This window comes from Zalophus californianus, chromosome 10 (genome assembly GCF_009762305.2).
Source record: "Zalophus californianus isolate mZalCal1 chromosome 10, mZalCal1.pri.v2, whole genome shotgun sequence".
NCBI lineage: Eukaryota > Metazoa > Chordata > Mammalia > Carnivora > Otariidae > Zalophus > Zalophus californianus.
The window spans coordinates 65,672,551-65,690,956 of NC_045604.1; the positions used below are offsets into that span (position 1 = coordinate 65,672,551).

An 18,406-nucleotide genomic window follows, 5' to 3' on the forward strand; every position below is an offset into this window, starting at 1 on the left:
AACTTGGGGCACCTGGGTGGCTCAGTCGTTAAGTGTCTGCCTTCGGCTCAGGTCATGATCCCGGGGTCCTGGGATTGAGCCCACATCGGGCTCCCTGCTCAGTGGGAAGCCTGCTTCTCTCTCTCCCTCTCCCTGCTGCTCTGCCTACTTGTGCTCTCTCTCTCTGTCAAATAAATAAAAAAATTTTAAAACAAAAAAATAAAATTCCAAAACTAAAAAATCACTAATGCTTACAAATTCCTTAATACCTTCAGAGTGAAGTTTTGGGCTAAGTAAAATGTCCAGGTGATAGTGGGTTTGCTTATAAGTGCAAACTTCTTCTTCTTTTTAATTAATTAATTTATTTATTTGAGAGAGAGCACGAGCAGTGGGGAGGGCAGGAGAGGGAGAAGCAGACTCTCAGCTGAGCAGGGAGCCCAACATGGGCCTCGATTCCAGGACCCGAGCCACCCAGGCACCCCCCGCCCCAAACTTCTTTTTAATCCAAACACAGTTGCATGCTTTCAGCAGAATTCTCCTAAGGCTATCTCACATCAAGTGCTGAGGATACAATGAGGAATCAGATGAACTTCTGATTTCATCTCTTGGGGGCTCACTTGGGTAATTTTACTGGAATTGTTTTTAAAATATTTTTCATGCTTCTGTACTTGGGTGAATTGGGGATACAGAGCATAATGTCCACATGGCTGTGCCATTCTAGGAGCCCTTTGGTCTCTCTTCCCACCCTGCCCTTTCTCCTGTGAGTGTCTCTGCCCCTCAGCGATTTCCTCACTGCTCCCCACTCTTCCGACCTCTGTGATTATGGTGGAATGTTCTTTCACTGCCATGTTTTCCCTTTTTGCTGGTCTTCCTGCTCTCATTCTCTTCCTACTCCTGCATTGCTCAGCTCTGTCTGCAGTGCTCCTGGGCCTTGGCAGCCACCACCAGCCCAGCAGGAGTGTTTGCTGTGTCCTTTAAACAACCAGGTTCATCCCATCAGATGAAACAATTCATGCAAAATCTCTTAGAGAACTAAAACGATCTACACTCGTTTAATTCAGTGATGCAGAGGCATGTGTAAATGAAACTTTTCTGGGTTTGAGGAGAATTTTTAAATCCAGAATAACTTTGCTAAGTAGAATGATAGCTTAGTGTCTGGGGCACTAATGTTCTTTCTCATGTAAAAAGTGACACACTCTCACCAGAAGTGTAACCTGCTCTTTTAAAAAGCATCAAAAGCATTGATGCTCATTTCATAGATTTTTTTTTAAGATTTTATTTATTTATTTGGCAGAGAGAGACACAGCGAGAGCAGGAACACAAGCAGGGGGAGTGGGAGAGGGAGAAGCAGGCTTCCCGCTGAGCAGGGAGCCCGATGTGGGGCTCTATCCCAGCACCCTGGGATCATGTCCTGGGCCAAAGGCAGACGCTTAACGACTGAGCCACCCAGGTGCCCCTATTTCATAGATTTTTAACATAAGAAGTTTATTACATGTGCAGCATCAGCAAGGTAGAGAGATTCACTCTTCTGTTCCCTCAGTAATTTTTACGTAACTGCTGTGTGAACCACGACATCGCAGATGCAGTGACTGAAAATTCAGATAGGGACACTCCGTGTGTAAAGCCTGCATTCCCAGCAGGTGTCCAGGTGTTATCTGGTGGCTGAATTTAACTACCTAGTTTTTGGGAAAAGATGAAATCTTATTGTAATACCCATAATATTCTGACATGATTATTTTAATGTCAGAACCCAAACTCCCTTTCCCCAAGGAGCCTGGTAATGCCAGTAAATCATTGACTTGCTTGGTTCTGGAACCTGGGAGGGTTGTGTTATCTTCTCTTTAAAACCCTTCAGCTGAAATAAAAAAAAAATAAAAATAAAAAATAAAACCCTTCAGCTGTTCTTTGGCACCTGGGTGGCTCAGTTGGTTGCGTGTCCGACTCTTGACTTGGGCTCAGGTCATGATCTCAGGGTCGTGGGATCGAGCCCCGTGTCAGGCTCCACGCGCAGTGCAGAGTCTGCTTCTCCCTCTCCCTCTGCTCCCCCCACTTCTGCGCACACACACTCTCTCTCTCTCAAATAAATTCTTAAAAACAAAACAAAACTCTTCAGCTGTTCCTAGCATCAAACCTAAGACAAGAAATATATTCAAATTCAAGGTGGTATCATGATTCAACACCATATTGCTAATAAAAATCCACTCAGCTTTTGGTAGATTGTTCCATGAGGGAGTGGGGATGAGAGAGTTGTTTTATTTTCTGAATGAGTGACATTGAATATTGGGTAAATTTTATGAAAATTAATCTGTCTTGGGGCACCTGGGTGGCGCAGTTCGTTGAGCATCTGCCTTCGGCTCAGGTCATGATCCCAGGGTCCTGGGATCGAGTCCCACATCTTCTCCCTCTCCCTCTGCCTGCCATTCCCTCTGCTTGTGCCCTCTCTCTCTCTCTAATGGATAAATAAAACCTTTAAAAAAAATCAATGTCTTTTCACATTGAAAATAATCATAGTGTATAATTCAAGAGATCCCCTTTGTGAGCACATTTTAGCAGCATGATACACCTTATGGAAATAAACCATTCATTTTTCTTCATTAATATATACATGTGTAATCTATTTGCGGGGACGTGATAGCTGGGGAAGAAGCCACTTTGCTACTGCTTGAGGCTCTAAAAAGTTTTTGATCTGAAAGAGGGCAAAACGTGTGCCTGGTTCTGTCTTTATCGCAACATTTACTTAGATATCTTCAGATCTCCCTGTGTCTCAGGAAACAAAACCTTAAACTTTATGATGGGGAGAACGCTAATGACCCAGAGTTGCTGTATGATTTATCTTCAGAGATGCTGTGTCCTCAGAGTGCCCTCCGTGCTGTCTTCATCTCTGTCTCTTGGCTCGATCGCTGGGATGGGGAAGTCTTGTGAAGACGAGCCACTGTGGGATTCCATACGGAGTTAAGATGGGAGGCCAGGGCTAAGCAGCAGTTTATGAAATCCTGTAGGTACCTGGTCTGTGGATCCTGCACAAAGGAGGGTTTTAGAAACAGTGATCGTGGCTGTTCTCTGCAGGGGAGCAGGGCAAGCCCCGCTTCCTTGCAGTGGAGAAAATGCAGTCTTCCAATCATAGAAGACACTTCATGGGCAATGGTTGACCCAGGACTCAGGTCAAAGTCCAAGGAGCCTCCCAAGGATTATCCAGGGATGACCTACCTTTTCTTGTGCCAGATGGTCTCATCTTTGCCTTTCTTTCTTGTCCTGGCCTCTAAATCTTTTTTTTTTTTTTAAGATTTATTTATTTACTTAAGAGAGAGAAAGAGAGAACGTGAAGTGGGAGAGGGTCAGAGGGAGAAGCAGACTCCCCACTGAGCAGGGAGCCCGACGCGGGACTTGATCCCGAGACTCCAGGATCATGACCTGAGCTGAAGGCAGTCACCCAACCAAGTGAGCCACCCAGGCACCCTTGTCCTGCCCTCTAAACTTTCTAATTAGTGCACCTCTTGATTGTCGAGTCTCTTGCACCCGGCTTCTCTTTTCCATGTAATCATTCTTTTAATTTACATCTTTATTGCTTCTTCCTGGGCTTTTGCCATAGCTCCTCAGTAAGTTTTCCCATTCCTCATATCACCTTCGTCTCCCCCTCCAAATGGTCTTAGGTTAGCACTAAATTTGGGGTCTCAAACTGGTGACCCAAAGGGGCCAGTCAGGTAATAGCAAATGAATGACTTAGTTTAGAGTGATGCGGGGAGGTTCCCGTGCCTTGCCTGGCCTCCTGAAGTCCTATCTAGGGCTGTTCTCTTTCCTTGTTACTATAGGGCACACACAGTTGTCTACAATAGTCTACAATTAGTCTACACTAATTGCAAACTCCTTAAGGGTGGGGATGCTATTGAATACATTTTTGTATTTTCTACAAAGCCAACACGTTATTGTCAATAACAGTTACCAATACGGGGCAAGGCTTTTGTTTTTAAACCTACTGTACTTAGAAAGATAAACAACCTTTGAAAACATACTTAGTTTTGATTATGTTAAGGGGAAAATCTGTGTTATCCAAATAAGTGTAAGCTAGGTGCTGTCTATATGTAAACTGCTCATCTGTGTATTCATTTTCTCTTTGGCTTATTTGTTGAGCACCTACTATATTCTAGGAACTGAGGACACACCAGCGAACACAGGTCAGGTCCCTACTCTTGTGAAGCTTACTCTCTAGAGGGAGACACACATAATAAATAAGTTCACTTAAAAGTAAACAATGTAGGGGCACCTGGGTGGCTCAATCGTTAAGCGTCTGCCTTCGGCTCAGGTCATGATCCCGGGGTCCCGGGATTGAGCCCCGCATCGGGCTCCCCGCTCCGCGGGAAGCCTGCTTCTCCCTCTCCCACTCCCCCTGCTTGTGTTCCCTCTCTCGCTGTGTCTCTGTCAAATAAATAAATAAAATCTTTTAAAAAAATAATGTAGGGGCACCTGGGTGGCTCAGTTGTTGAGTCTGACTCTTGATCTCAGCTCAGGGCTTAATTTCAGGGTCATGAGTTCAAACCTCATGTTGGGCTCCATATTGGGCATGGAGCCTACTTAGAAAAATAAAATAAAAATAAAAAAATAAACAGTGTAGACTCAGATATCATTAAGGGCTGTGCCTAAATCTCAGCAGGGTGAGGAATGGAGAGAGATGGAGCTGGTGGGCAGGGTGGAGGAATGGGCTCTTTTAATCCAGGTCGGGGGAAGGCACTGGGAGAGCACAGCTGGAGCAGTGAACAAGGGAAAGAACAGCAGAGAGTTCAGGAAGATGGGGAGGCTGAAGCCAGTGCCTGTAGGGCCTCCAGACCAGGGTCAGGAACCGGAATCACAGTCAGTGGTGGAAAGCCATGGTTTTGAGCGGGAGATGTGACCTGATCTGCTTCCTGGCTGCTCTGTGGGTACTAGAAGGTATGGAGGCAGGGCCAAAGCAAGGAGACCCATCAGGTTATTGCCACAGTTGAGGTGTGAAGTAGTGAGGGTGGGGTTTAGGTCGCAGCAGTGGATATAGTGAAGATGCACTTCTGAGGGCGGGAACATCAAATGTTTTGTTCTGGAGTCTACCTATTTAAACAATTTACTGGGGATTAAAGGTGGAGTAGTTCTTGACATTCTTATTTCTTTTCCTGTTTTGTACTTATGAAATTGTCCTGTTAAGCAAATTACAAAAACACGAGGTAGTGCCTAATTTAGAAACTTAGAGACATGATTAACTCCTATTTTTATTTTTTTAAAAACCTTTTTCCTCTTTAAACTCATCTTTTAAAAGTTCAGCATTGACAGACTTTGTCATTATTTGTTTTTTCCTCCTTTTTGCTCTCTCCGTTTTGCACTGTTGTAGATACAGAAGTGTGGGGTCAGAGGTCCCCACCGTGTTCTGTCCGGAAGATGGCTTTCCTCTCTGGAGCCACCTCCTCTTGCTCCAGCTGTGGCTTGTAATATTAATTTGCTGTATTAGGAGCCATGACATTAATCTACTTGCAGATTAATTGAATGACACAAAGGATCTTTCATCTACCCATCTCCTCTCCCACATCGCTAGATCAATGGATTTAGCCATTAGTTGAAGCATCTCTTAATTGGGGCGATGTGTAAGGTAAGGAGTTTTTGCTAGAGATATAAAGTACTTTGGAAAGACAAAAGAAAATGCTTAGGTTTATTTGAAAATTCTGTTCATCTCACTTTAATTGCAACATGTAACAGATGACACTAAGCAAAATTTTAATAGTCATAGAAAATAAGATCTCTTCACATAAAGAAAATGGCAAGAGGTTTAATGAGCTTGTATTCAAACTCTGCCAGTAGCTGGTGCGACAAATGTAAGCAGGTTATATTAGTTGTCTGAGCTTGGCTTGTTCTGTAAAATGGGACTAATAATGCCTGTGTGATAAGAGTTGTGAAGATTAAATATGGCATGTTGTGTACATGTGTACCGATCCACCAAATTATAGGTCTTATTATGGAGCCCAAATCTAAAGGAGCAGGCAGGGAACATCTCGTCCCTTCAGTGAACAGTGGTGGTAAATTTGACACCTTTTTCTAGAGTGAAATCACTGGTGTGTAAGCTACTTATAATATACGAATATGATTTGTGAATGTTACTTCTCAAGTTGTTCAGACACCCAAGCATGTGTTCCTGTTCAAAATTCACCAGCCTTGAAATTCTGGATTGGGTGAGCCTCTATCATTAGAGGAATATTACGTGGTATCTGCTTTCTCCTTTAATTTTTTGCGGAGGCAGTTCTAAAGGCAAGGTCCTCTCAGTGTTTTCCTTGTCACATTAGGATTTACTGTGCCAGTAGAGTTGCAAAATAATTTTGTTTTTTATGACCAGTTAATTCTTAAAATGCTATTTAAGACAATCATTGATATTTGAGGGGACGTGCAGTAGAACTATTTATTTGCAAATGTACAGGACTGGGCCAGATGGGTGTTTTGTTTTGCTTTTGTTTTTAATTCTTCACTTATTCATGGAGTACCACCAGCAACAATTACATTAATTACAGCTTAGACGTTCTTTTTGTTCTCAGTGGAAGGGCTGTTATATTTTGTTTGGTTAGGAAAAAAACTTGGTAATTGAAGTGGGAAACTAAATTTGGTTTTTAAAAGCTTTATTGGGGGGCGCCTGGGTGGCTCGGTCGTTAAGCGTCTGCCTTCTGCTCAGGTCATGATCCCAGGGTCCTGGGATCGAGCCCCACATCGAGCTCCCTGCTCCGCGGGAAGCCTGCTTCTCCCTTTCCCACTCCCCCCCTCCTTGTGTTCCCTCTCTCGCTGTCTCTCTGTCAAATAAATAAAATCTTTAAAAATAAATTTAAAAAAATAAAAGCTTTATTGTTTTGAGATTTAAAAATTAACCTTTTAATGCTGACATTGTGGTTAGAAAAAGAAAGGGGGGGGAAGGGTTTGAGACCTTTTTTAGGGCAGTTTGGAGAAGACATGTTTCCATGTGTCCTAAATCATCTTCTCTACCTACTTAGAAACACTGGGCAGTCTTTTGAGTGAGACCCCAAACTGAGACCCTGACCTTGCTTTGGCTTACTTGCCTTTCTACCACAGAATCAAGGAAAACTCTGACAAAGTTGTTTCTTAAACTTTTTATGTTTGCCTTGGTGTGGTAGGTAGAATTTCTATGGTGGGGGTAGGTTCTAAGACCCCTGCCCAAAACTCTTTCCAAAACAGAAAGGACCACACCTACCTGTCTTCTAAGAGTTTCCCTCTTGGCACTCATCTCCCGTGCCTAAACTTGGTCCCACCATGCCTTGTTCTGAGTCTATAGACTGTAGGACCCCAGGGCGCTGAGAAAAGAAAGATTCCCAGAGGAGGTCCCTGAACATGACTGAAAGGAGAGAAAAGAGCACACACCCTCACTTCACACTGGGGTGCGCCTGCTGAAACAAGCAGTTTTTGGTGGGAGAGGAAAAGGAAAAGAAAGTATAAGGTGTGGTTAGATTTCTAGCCAAGAAGTAAGGGTTGGGTGCGGGAGGGTGTCAAAACAGAACGTTGACCCATCCCACACAACCGTAATTTCTCCCCTCTTTCAAAAACTTGCCAAAGTTCATCACTACCCACAGTAAATAAGGTGGGGCCACTTGGGAAGGCTTGTATTCCTTACCCGCATGACTTCCAGAGCCAGATGCCACAGATGAGGCCAAGCAGGGACTAGGGTAGGGGCCTCCCAGCCAGTGTGCTAAGACTGGTTGCTGGGTCTTGGGAGCACATCTGTGCTTTTCCAGATGACTTAAGAGTTTTGCTGAGTCCTTCAATATACTTTTGTTCACATGCACTGTCTTTTGATTTATGATTTGAGTCTGTTTCTTGAATTTACAGATTGAAAATTCATATCACAAAGATATAAAGGTAACAAATGCCACTCTGGGGCTCATCCGCACACTTACTCTTTTTCTCTTCCCCCACAATTTTTAATAGGATTTTTTTTCTTAGTATTTAAAGCAACTTGAAAACACTTATGGTTTTAGGTGAATTCGCTGTAGATAAATGTATGACTCTATTTTATGGAAAAATAGATCGTGAAAATAGTCTATGAAAATCCCCCCCTTTTTTTACATTTACAAAAAATAAAAAGAATATCAGTGATACATCATTAGTAGTAATATAGCCATTAAAGTCATTTCCATTTTCTATCTCTTGCTCTTCAGAAACTTATTAGGACTTCTTTTCCTCTCCGTTTCAGTACGGTACGTGTAAAGTCCTTCTATGTTGCAGAAAGGGGCTCTTTAATGTTGGATAAAGGGAGTGTTTGATGTTGTTGCTTTCTAAAGAAACATTTGAAAGACTATTCCTTTGCATATTTGTATGTTCCATTTTAATGTCACTAAAGTGCTTTCGTTTTCTCAAAAGAAGGACATCACCTGAAATACACATTTCCTATAAAAAGAATAAATTGCTGGGCGCCTGGGTGGCTCAGTTTGTTAAGCGACTGCCTTTGGCTCAGGTCATGATCCTGGAGTCCCAGGATCGAGTCCCACATTGGGCTATCTGCTCAGCAGGGAGTCTGCTTCTCCCTCTGACCCTCTTTCCTCTTGTGCTCTCTATCTCTCATTCTCTCTCTCAAATAAATAAATAAAATCTTTTAAAAATAAAAAAAGAATAAATTGCTAACATTGATTTTTTTTTTTTTTGAGATAATGGTTTCTATAGACCCATGTTCAGGGAAGCCCAGTAGAAGATTATATTGAGTCATTTGGCCCTAAAAGCCTTGAGTTATAAAAAGAACTAACAGGATCAGTAATATTTATGCATAGCACATTATCAGAGATGGCTGGCTGGAGCTGGAAATCGCATTAAGTATTTTATGCCATCAATCAGATAAATGACATCACAGGCAGAGCCTTCAGCTTCCAGTGACCTGCTCCTAGCAAGTCACTGACATCTGCATGTTAGGCCCACAATGCCCACTTATGTCATCACCTACAGCTTGTCCATCAGGCCAACTCACAGGTTAACTTCTTTGAATCAACCTGCTGCTTCGTGGGGGGGGGCGGGGGGGCGCCTTTTCTTCCTAGTGTGGCTCGACCAACTGATCCCCTTCTCCCTACACCGTGGAGTCTCTTAACTCCTAAATGGCAAGGGGTTTTGTTTTTGTCTTCGTTCCTAAATAAGGGGTGGGGCGGAGGCAGCATAGAAATAAGTAGAGGTGGGAGTCAGGAGATTCTAGCCAACTTTTTCTCCAAAGGGCCAAATAGTAAACATTTTAGACTTTAGGGTCTGTTGGAGCTACTCATTTCTGCGGTTGCAGCAGCCCTACAGGATATGTGGATGAATGGGCTTGACTGTGTTCTGATTAAATGTTATTTACAAAAAGTAGGCAAGGGGCCTTTGGCCTACTGCCCATAGTTTGCCAACCTCTGCATATTACAAAGTAACATATCCCTAAGAAACTGGCTCCGAGATATTCCAGAAGAGAAGTCCTTAAAATATTGTGAGCAGTAGAGCATAATTTCATAAATACATAGTGTCTCAGAGGAACCAAGCTTACTGCCCATTTTGATGTTAAGAGTTGGCATCAAGGGGCTCCTGGCTGGCTCAGTCGGTAGAGCATGCAACTCCCCATCTCGGGTTCTTGAGTTCATGGCATCAAATATATTTTGCATCTCACACGTTCATTTCTTAAAAATTGCTGGTGAATGGAAAAAGAAGTGGTGGACCAGCAGCATCTGTTATAAAGCAAACGCCAGCACTCATGATTAAGCAGAGTGGGGCTGTGCGTGATCATTTTACAGGTGCCCTCCGGGGACATGGAGCCGAGAGCCGGGTGGGTACAGAGGGCCTGGTTTCCAGTCGGTGCGCTCTGCGTCAGACCCCGGGCCTGGGAGTCAGCCCTGGGCTGTGGGAGAGCTGCTCAAGTTTCAGATGTGTGTGTTTTGTTATCATCTCCTTAGAGTAAAAGTATTATTCTGTTGTAACAATTCTGATGATTAATTGTGATGGTTTTTTTCTGTAGGAATTGGATAAACCTATAATAGAAATTCAAGTGCCTGTTGAGTAGAATTGGCCTTTTTACTGTTCCATGTGAACTATCTCCGACAGGTTGTCCCTGCAGAAGGACTGGTCTCTATATTAAAGAAGAGGAATGAGGGTGTAGGAGACAATCCTGCCCAGATGCAGCAGAAACCATCGAAACGAAGAGTGAGGTTCCAGGAGATCGATGATGACTTAGATCAAGGTAAAGCACCTGGGGTGGGGGGTCCGTCTAGCACTGAGCTGCTTCTCTGGGTCAGCTGAGAGTATGTTTGATAATAGCGTTTGTAAAAAGAACATGTGTACTTCATTGCTTTATTATATTCTGTAAAGGAACATGTAGAATCAAATGATCATCAGCAATTCTGTTATTCCTTAGCATTTGGTTCAAATAAGTGAGCAAGTCGTAAACTTCAACTTCTGGCCTCCCTATCTCAACTGACGGTCTGCTTGGAGCTCATTTCAATTTCCTGTTTAATACTTTTTTTTTTTTTTAAGTGAGCCTGCTATTGTCTTTTTTTTTTTTTTTTTAAGTGACCATTAATACTCCTTTGTAGGTCTGAGAAATATTTCTGGATTACAAGGATATTCGGATATTCTCTGGTGATTTTTTTTTTAAGTATTTTAGCTTTTATTTTATTTATTTTTTAAAGATTTTATTTGAGAGGGAGTGAGAGTGAGAGACAGAGAGAGCACAAATGGGGGGGCAGCAGGCAGAGGGAGAAGCAGACGCCCTGCTGAGCAGGGAGCCCAACAAGGGGCTCCATCCCAGGACCTCAAGATCATGACCTGAGCCACCCAGGCGCCCCCCTCCGGTGATTTCGTCATAACTCTACAGGAGAAAGTGCCTCGCAGCGCTGTAACACTGCTGCTCACCTTTGACCCCTCCCTCCTGGGCCTGTATGTGTGGGTGTGGGTGTGGGTGTGATGGTTGCTAGGGCTACCCGAGGCCTAGGTCAATAAGGGTGAGAAGAAATACAGCCAAGAGCTTTTCAGGGGGCTTCTCAAGTTTATAAAATAACAGCACTGCTAAAATAACAGAGTAAACATACCTGTGCTTTCTAGGCACATAAAGTGACAGCAGTAGAGGTCTCTAAATTTCTACAGAAGAAAGCTTCCAATTTACAGTTATAAAGGAGCCTTGGAAACGATCCCTTCCCATCCCTCCTTTTACCTCTGCACCCAGGCTTCTCCAGAGTGCTTGGTTCTCTGCACGAATGGCACTGAATCGTTGCTTACCAAGAGGAGCCCCGGATGTACAGATGATGTTCCTACGTACTTGGTGGCCATCACATCTTAGCCCAGTCACTTAGCTTCTGCTCGGCAGCCACCTGTGCCTCGAGGCCTCCTGGTTTAGCCACGAAGCTCTAAACAGTTTCAACACCTGTCGATAAAACAAACAAGACAAATGTTTATTTTAAATAGCATATTGAATGTTCACATAGAAATATAGGATTATGAAGAAAAACATGGAAAACTACATGTACTAGATGGTTAACATAGATGAGGGGATGGGAGTGCATGATGCCAAAAAAAAACAGAAAAGAGGGTGAAAAAAGCTGAACTGACCAAAAAAACAAAAACCAAAAAACCCCAAGAACTACAGTAATGATATTATACTTATTCATTTGTAGAAAAATATATTTGCATGGATGCATATAAATTATCAAACCTATTGACTTAAAATTTATTAAACTAAATTTGTAAATCATAGAAAGTATAATTACATAGTCCTATTTTTTAAGGTTTTTTTTAAAGATTTTATTTATTAGAGAGCAAGCATGCACACAAGTGGAAGGGGGGTGAGAGAGAGGGAGAAGCAGACTCCCCACTGAGCAGGGAGACTGACTTGGCGCTTGATCCTAGAACCCTGAGATCATGACCTGAACCGAAAGCAGACGTTTAACCAACTGAGCCACCTAGGTGCCCCTACATAATCCTATTTATATAAGAATCCTGGGGCACCTGGGTGGCTCAGTTGGTTAAACATCTGCCTTCGGCTCAGGTCATGATCCCAGGGTCCTGGGATCGAGCCCCACATTGGGCTCCCTGCTCAGTGGAAAGCCTGCTTCTCCCTCTCCCACGCCCCACCTGCTTGTGTTCCCTCTCTCACTGTGTCTCTCTCTGTCAAATAAAAAAAAAACAGTAAGAATCCTTAAACCTGTGTCTTTGATCTGGAAGGATACACACCAAAGTGTATTTGCCTCTGGGGTGGGAGGGGAATATGCTTGAGTAGGAGAAAAAGAGTCCCTTAGATTCTTAGATGTTTTTGTGTTTGAATTTTTACAGGAAGAATATATTCACGTAATCCTGTAAAATCTTCCCCAAAAGTCTATTTTGTTTATATTATGTTTTATAAAATGTGGGGGTTTTTATCATAAAAGTAATATATGTTAATCATGAAAAAACTCATGCAGTAATGGAGCACCTGAGTGGTGCAGTCCAACTCTTGGTTTCGGCAGGTCACGATCTCTGGGTTGTGAGATGGAGCCCCATGTTGGGCTCTGCATTCAGCAGGGAGTCTGCTTGGGATTCTCTCTCTCCCTCTGCCCCACCACATGTGCATGCTCTCTTTTATCTCTTTTCTCTCGCTCTCTAAAATAAATAAATAAAATCTTAAAAAAAAAAGAAAAAAAACCTCGCACAGTCATGAAGTAAAACAGTGTCAAGTCTTCTGATCTTCCCTTGAGGGTTTCCCCCAAGTACTAATTGAAGTTTCTTACCATCTTTTCAGGACACATTGTGTATATATGTGTGCACATGTGTATAGACACACTGACACATACGTGTTTTTGGTTTTAACACAAATGGGTTCATTATACTGTTATGTCACTTCTTTTTCATTTAACCATCGATCTTGGATGTCTTCCTATGAGAGAACATATTAAACTTACTTCATTCTGTTAAACAATTGCATGTTATTTCATTATATGAATGTCCCATGATTATTTAACTGTTCCATTATAATTGGAATAACTGAGTTATTCTCAACTTTATGCTCTAACAGACTTTGTCAAAGTGAACATGCCTGTAAATATGCTAGTTTGTGATGTGCTAATCTATAGGCTGATTCCCGGAAGTGAATTTGTTGGACTAAGTGATAGGGTCCAGCTGCCCTGAGGCGGTCCTGGCTTATACCTGTTGTCTCAGCTTTGTCCCCGCACACTCCCTCGTCCTCAAACATGTCCCAGTCAGGAGGATAATTTTTTTTTTTTAAAGATTTTATTTATTTGACAGAGACACAGCAAGAGAGGGAACACAAATGGGGGAGTGGAGAGAGAGAAGCAGGCTTCTCGCTGAGCAGGGAGCCTGATGTGGGGTTCAGTCCCAGGACCGTGGGATCATGACCCTGAGTTGAAGGCAGATGCTTAACGACTGAGCCACCCAGGTGCCCAGGAGGATAAATTAAAGTTTTAATAGATACTGCCAGATCACCTTCCAAGAAGGTTCTGGTACTTTCTCATCATGCTGATCATAAAACTTTTCAGTCTTTTTCCAAATTTAAAAATTTTTAAATTATGAATGATCATTAAGGCTTTCCAACCAAAGAATAGCTATTTTCTTTTTTTTACATACTAATTTTTAAATTATTTTTTATTGTTATGTTAATCACCATACATTACATCATTAGCTTTTGATGTAGTGTTCCATGATTCATTGTTTGTGCGTAACACCCAGTGCTCCACGCAGAACGTGCCCTCTTTAATACCCATCACCAGGCTAACCCATCCCCCCACCCCCCTCCCTTCTAGAACCCTCAGTTTGTTTTTCAGAGTCCATTGTCTCTCATGGTTCGTCGTATAGCTATTTTCTAAATATAGAGAGACTGATACATTTTTAATAAAAACAGTCCTGCTTGTTTTTAAGCAAAATAAAAAGAAATCACTGTACTAGCTAGAACATCACTGTTTCACTAAATGGTAAGAGTAAAATTGAGTAAGGGCACCTGGGTGGCTCAGTGGGTTAAGTGTCTGCCTTCAGCTCAGGTCATGATCCCAGGGTCCTGGGATCAAGTCCCACATCAGGCTCCTTGCTCAGTGGGGAGTCTGCTTCTCCCTCTGCTTGCCACTCCCCCTCTTTGCTTTCTCTCTTTCTCAAATAAATACAGTTAAAAAAAAAAAAAACAAGGGGCACCTGGGTGGCTCAGTTGGTTAAGCAACTGCCTTCAGCTCAGGTCATGGTCCTGGAGTCCTGGGATCAAGTCCCGCATCTGGCTCCCTGCTCAGCAGGGAGTCTGCTTCTCCCTCTGACCCTCTTCCCTCTCATGCTCTCTGTCTCTCATTCTCTCTCTCTCAAATAAAAAAAAAAAAAAACGAGTAAAATTGAGTGAGATGCAAAAGTGATCCCACCCAAAGACAATTTTTTATTGTTTAATATCAAATTGACCTTGCTTTAAGGTGAGCTCATGATGTGAACTCCAAAGATACTGTAATATTGAGATTGTAATTTGTACCCTAAAATAAGGCTCTGAGCACATCAGAGAAGTACTGCCCTTCTTTTCTTTTTTAATGGAAGTGATTATATTCGTTGTATAAATGAGCTAGTTTTCATTTTAGCATTGACAGGCTCCACAGATGTATGTGTCTGTGGTGACTAACAGGTGTTTGTCTGTGGTGACTAACAGGTGTTTGTCTGTGGTGACTAGCCGGTGTGTGTCTGTGGTGACTGACAGGTGTGTTGTGTCTGGTGACTGACAGGTGTGTGTTGTGACTGACAGGTGTATGTCTGTGGTGACTGACAGGTGTGTGTGGTGACTGACAGGTGTATGTCTCTGGTGACTGACAGATGTATGTCTATGGTGACTGACAGGTGTGTGTCTGGACACTGACAGGTGTGTGTCGTGACTGACAGGTGTGTGTCTGTGGAGACAGGTGTGTGTGGAGACTGACAGGTGTGTGTGCTGACTGATAGGTGTGTGTGTGGTGACTGACAGGTGTGTGTGCTGACTGACAGGTATGTGTCTGTGGAGACTGACAAGCGTGTGTCTGTAGTGACTGATAGGTGTATGTGTGTGGTGACTGACAGTGTATGTGGTGACTGACAGGTGTGTGTCTGTGGAGACTGACAGGTGTGTGTGCTGACTGACAGGTATGTGTCTGTGGTGACTGATAGGTGTATGTGTGTGGTGACTGACAGTGTATGTCTGTGGTGACTGACAGGTGTGTCTGGAGACTGACAGGTGTGTGTGCTGACTGATAGGTGTGTGTGGTGACTGACAGGTGTGTGTGCTGCCTGATAGGCGTGTGTCTGTGGTAACTATCAGGTGGGTCCCGTGCAGTCCTCACGTGCACTAGCTTTCTGTCAGTGACTCCAGCCCCTGGAGGACTCAGGTTAACTAGAAATGTCTACTTACTGTGACCAGCGAGAAGACAGCAGACACTGGGATTTCCATTTTGCACCAATTTAACCTTACTCTGTTCTCATGTTTGCAGATGAAGTTGGAGGTGGTTCCTGTATTTTACTGGTCTTGCTGTGCATAGCAACGGTTTTCCTGAGTGTTGGAGGAACTGCATTGTACTGTACTTTTGGTGACATGGAGTCGCCCGTTTGTACAGACTTTGCGGACAACATGGACTTCTATTACACTAAGTTACTGCAGGGAATGGCGGAACTGAAACACTGGGTCTACCTCTCCTAGCAGCACTCAAGAGGCACAGGCATGCTGGCAGTGAGAATCAAAGAGTGAACCTTTCTAAACGGCTTTTATTTTCAGAGTTCTGTAACATGCATCCCCTCTCCCCAGCGAGGAGCCCTGGACTTCCAGAAACGGCAGCTTGAAATGGTAATCCAGAGGAGCTCTCAGAATAACCCTGAGCATTGTGGATGGAAGGAATGGTCTTTGGAGAGCACATCCACCCACTCCGTGCTACTTCCTAGGGGAGCGAGCTACGCCCAGCAGAATCTCAAGGGCATTGTTGGAGCCCCACCATTTTTAGCTGCCTTGTCGAGCTAATGGTTAAAGGACACTTGGTTTACATTTGTTGGTCCAAAGACATTGCTTCCAGCCATCATGCAATAAGTTTGTGTATAATCAAAAGGAGTTACCTTATGGTTTCATTGTCTTTTTTTAGTTAACCTTGGGAACTGTGTAATTTAGGCTTTGTACATTATTTCTGGATTCTGTTCTTCATCTGTGAAATGATTGTGTGTGTGCGCATGCACGCGCATGCATGCATGTCTGTTTTAGATGGTTATCATAAGCAAATACCCGACCCAGAATAACAAAGATGATCTTTATTTGAACCTGACTATAGATGTTTGGGCACAAATAGAAGGCTTAACTGTGGAACAGATGAGTGGTAGAAATCTCGGCCCTGAAATCAGACACTGTGATAGATCTGTGACAATTAATTTGATTAACTAGCCAGAAATTAATCATAGGCCTAGTGGTAAAGAGGAAAAACTAAAGAGCTCCCTCTAAGTCTCAGGCACCCAGCTTCATCATGGATTCAGTGCTTCCTGAAGAATGTTGAGTGCTGGACTCACTTCTCAGTAGGTGAGCACCTGTTAGTATGTTCTGAGAATCTAAGAACCAGAATACAAAGATGAAGAAGATATTGGTTCCTGCTCTAGATGTTTTAATTCTGGTCTTATGTAAAATAAACTCCTACTTTGGCAAATGAAATTAAATCACGATATATAATTCAGTATTAACAAATCACACATTCAGCTGTTTGAATGTGCATTCACATCATGGGCTTGATTTAGACCTCTTATGGGGCCGTTCAGCGAAAATTCAATCAATCATATCTTAAATAGGTAAGTGTGTGATTTTTGTTTCAATCTGTTGGTTTGGTGGCATTTCCTTTTCTAAGGTACAGTGGTCTAACATTTAGAAAGCCTTGCTTTGGCTTTTTATAGCATAGGCAGCCTTTTAACAAAAACAGAACACATGAATTCTAGTTTTTTAGCAAGTGACCATTATTTCATGTTTTTTGTTAGGATCGTTTGAAAGAAAAAGGGAGAAATTACTTTCTAGTTGTTACTGGCTGGTACAGTACCTCCTGGTGTGTTTCTGCTATTTATTTAGATTATATGACTTTTAAAGGGCTTTTTATATAAGTTGGAAGTCTGTTGTTGAGCATGCGTTCGGTTATCCCAATGCTATGTATTTAATTGCTATGTACTTAGTGTTTTGATTTTCTATAATTTCGGTTCAGTGTATTTTTAGGTTTGTTAATTTTTAAGTTGATGTTTTATTTTCACTTATAATACTGTTTGACTTGTCTCTATCATGTCACCATAAACTGTAATATTTTCAAGAATTATAGATCAAAGATATTTATTTAGAAGTGTACAAGAGAGTGAAATTTAGATTCCTTATACTTAAGGCTGATTTTATTAGAGGATTATTTTAATGTTCTATTATAAATTTTAAGAATTTGTATTCAGATGGTATGTAAACTATGTAAAATGTTGATGGTACTATCTCACGTGGTTCTAGAAAAGATATTCTACCCAAATCCGCTGTGAGGGGCATCCCCATCAGAGACAAACCTCTTCTGTTTAACCCTCGTGATTTCTAGTTACAGGAATTTGGTGGTGGGGATTTCTGCCAGTTTTATGTCAAGATAAATCAGAATTTCCCTCCTGTTCACCTCTTTTAGGTCACTATTGAAGTCCTAAATAAACCATAGTGTCACATTTGCTGAAACTGAAGATCTCACACTGGAGCACAAGGACTGAGATAGAATATGGGGTTCTCAGGGGCCCAGGGAGTGTCAGACAAACTGTGTGTGTTCTCATTGCTTCCCAGGGAGCGTGAGGTGAGCTCAGGAGCATATTGATATCTTGACTTAAAATAAGCATGAAATCTCAACTAGAAAAATTAGGGCAACTTTAAAAAATGTAATAGTCATTTATTGCATGAATTGGAATAACTCCATCTGGTGATAAAAAAAATTGTTATCTCACGCGTAAAAAATTCATTCCAGTTTTACTACAATGTAATTTTTTCTGCCATTTGAAAGTACTGACAACTATTTGTAACTAATCTTCCCTAAGAACTGTATTTGAGGGTAACAGATAAAGCTTGTAATTTAAAATGACACCAACACAGCGTCTCAGAGAGTTTATTTGAACCCTGGGGTGCTGAGAAAAATTGCTTTAAAGCGACAGTGTGAAATGCTTTGAGAGGTTGGTCTGGCCCCACAAGCAGACGGCCGTCTATTTTGGGAAGTCTAAGAAGTCCCTACGTGAAAGCTCTTCTGGTTCTAAAACCCCTCCCCTATCTGCCTGATACAGTAACTGAAATTTACTCTAAAAACTCATACCTTCGGATTTAAAAATCAAAATCCACTGGGCAGTGACTCTGTGTATTATGCCGAGAGGATATGAAATTTGAAAGCAGGCCCTGTTTTGAAAGGACAGGTGTGAATTGGGGCATGCTGGGGCAGCGGTGCGGAGGGGGTAGGAATTGAGAAGCCAACGAGGGAAG

At 42.4% G+C, this 18,406-nt stretch overlaps 1 protein-coding gene across 4 annotated transcripts in view; it reads left to right on the forward strand.

Moving 5' to 3' along the window:
* CNST (consortin, connexin sorting protein) overlaps window positions 1–18,017 on the forward strand; it is a 114,221-nt gene extending 96,204 nt beyond the window's left edge. For all 4 annotated transcript variants that reach the window (XM_027610790.2, XM_027610789.2, XM_027610791.2 and 1 more), the window contains 2 exons: window positions 10,039–10,174; window positions 15,402–18,017. In XM_027610790.2, the coding sequence (XP_027466591.1) occupies window positions 10,039–10,174; window positions 15,402–15,607 (342 nt within the window). In that variant the 3' untranslated portion in view covers window positions 15,608–18,017. The remainder of the gene's footprint in view (window positions 1–10,038; window positions 10,175–15,401) is intronic.
* The last annotated feature ends 389 nt before the right edge of the window (window positions 18,018–18,406 follow it).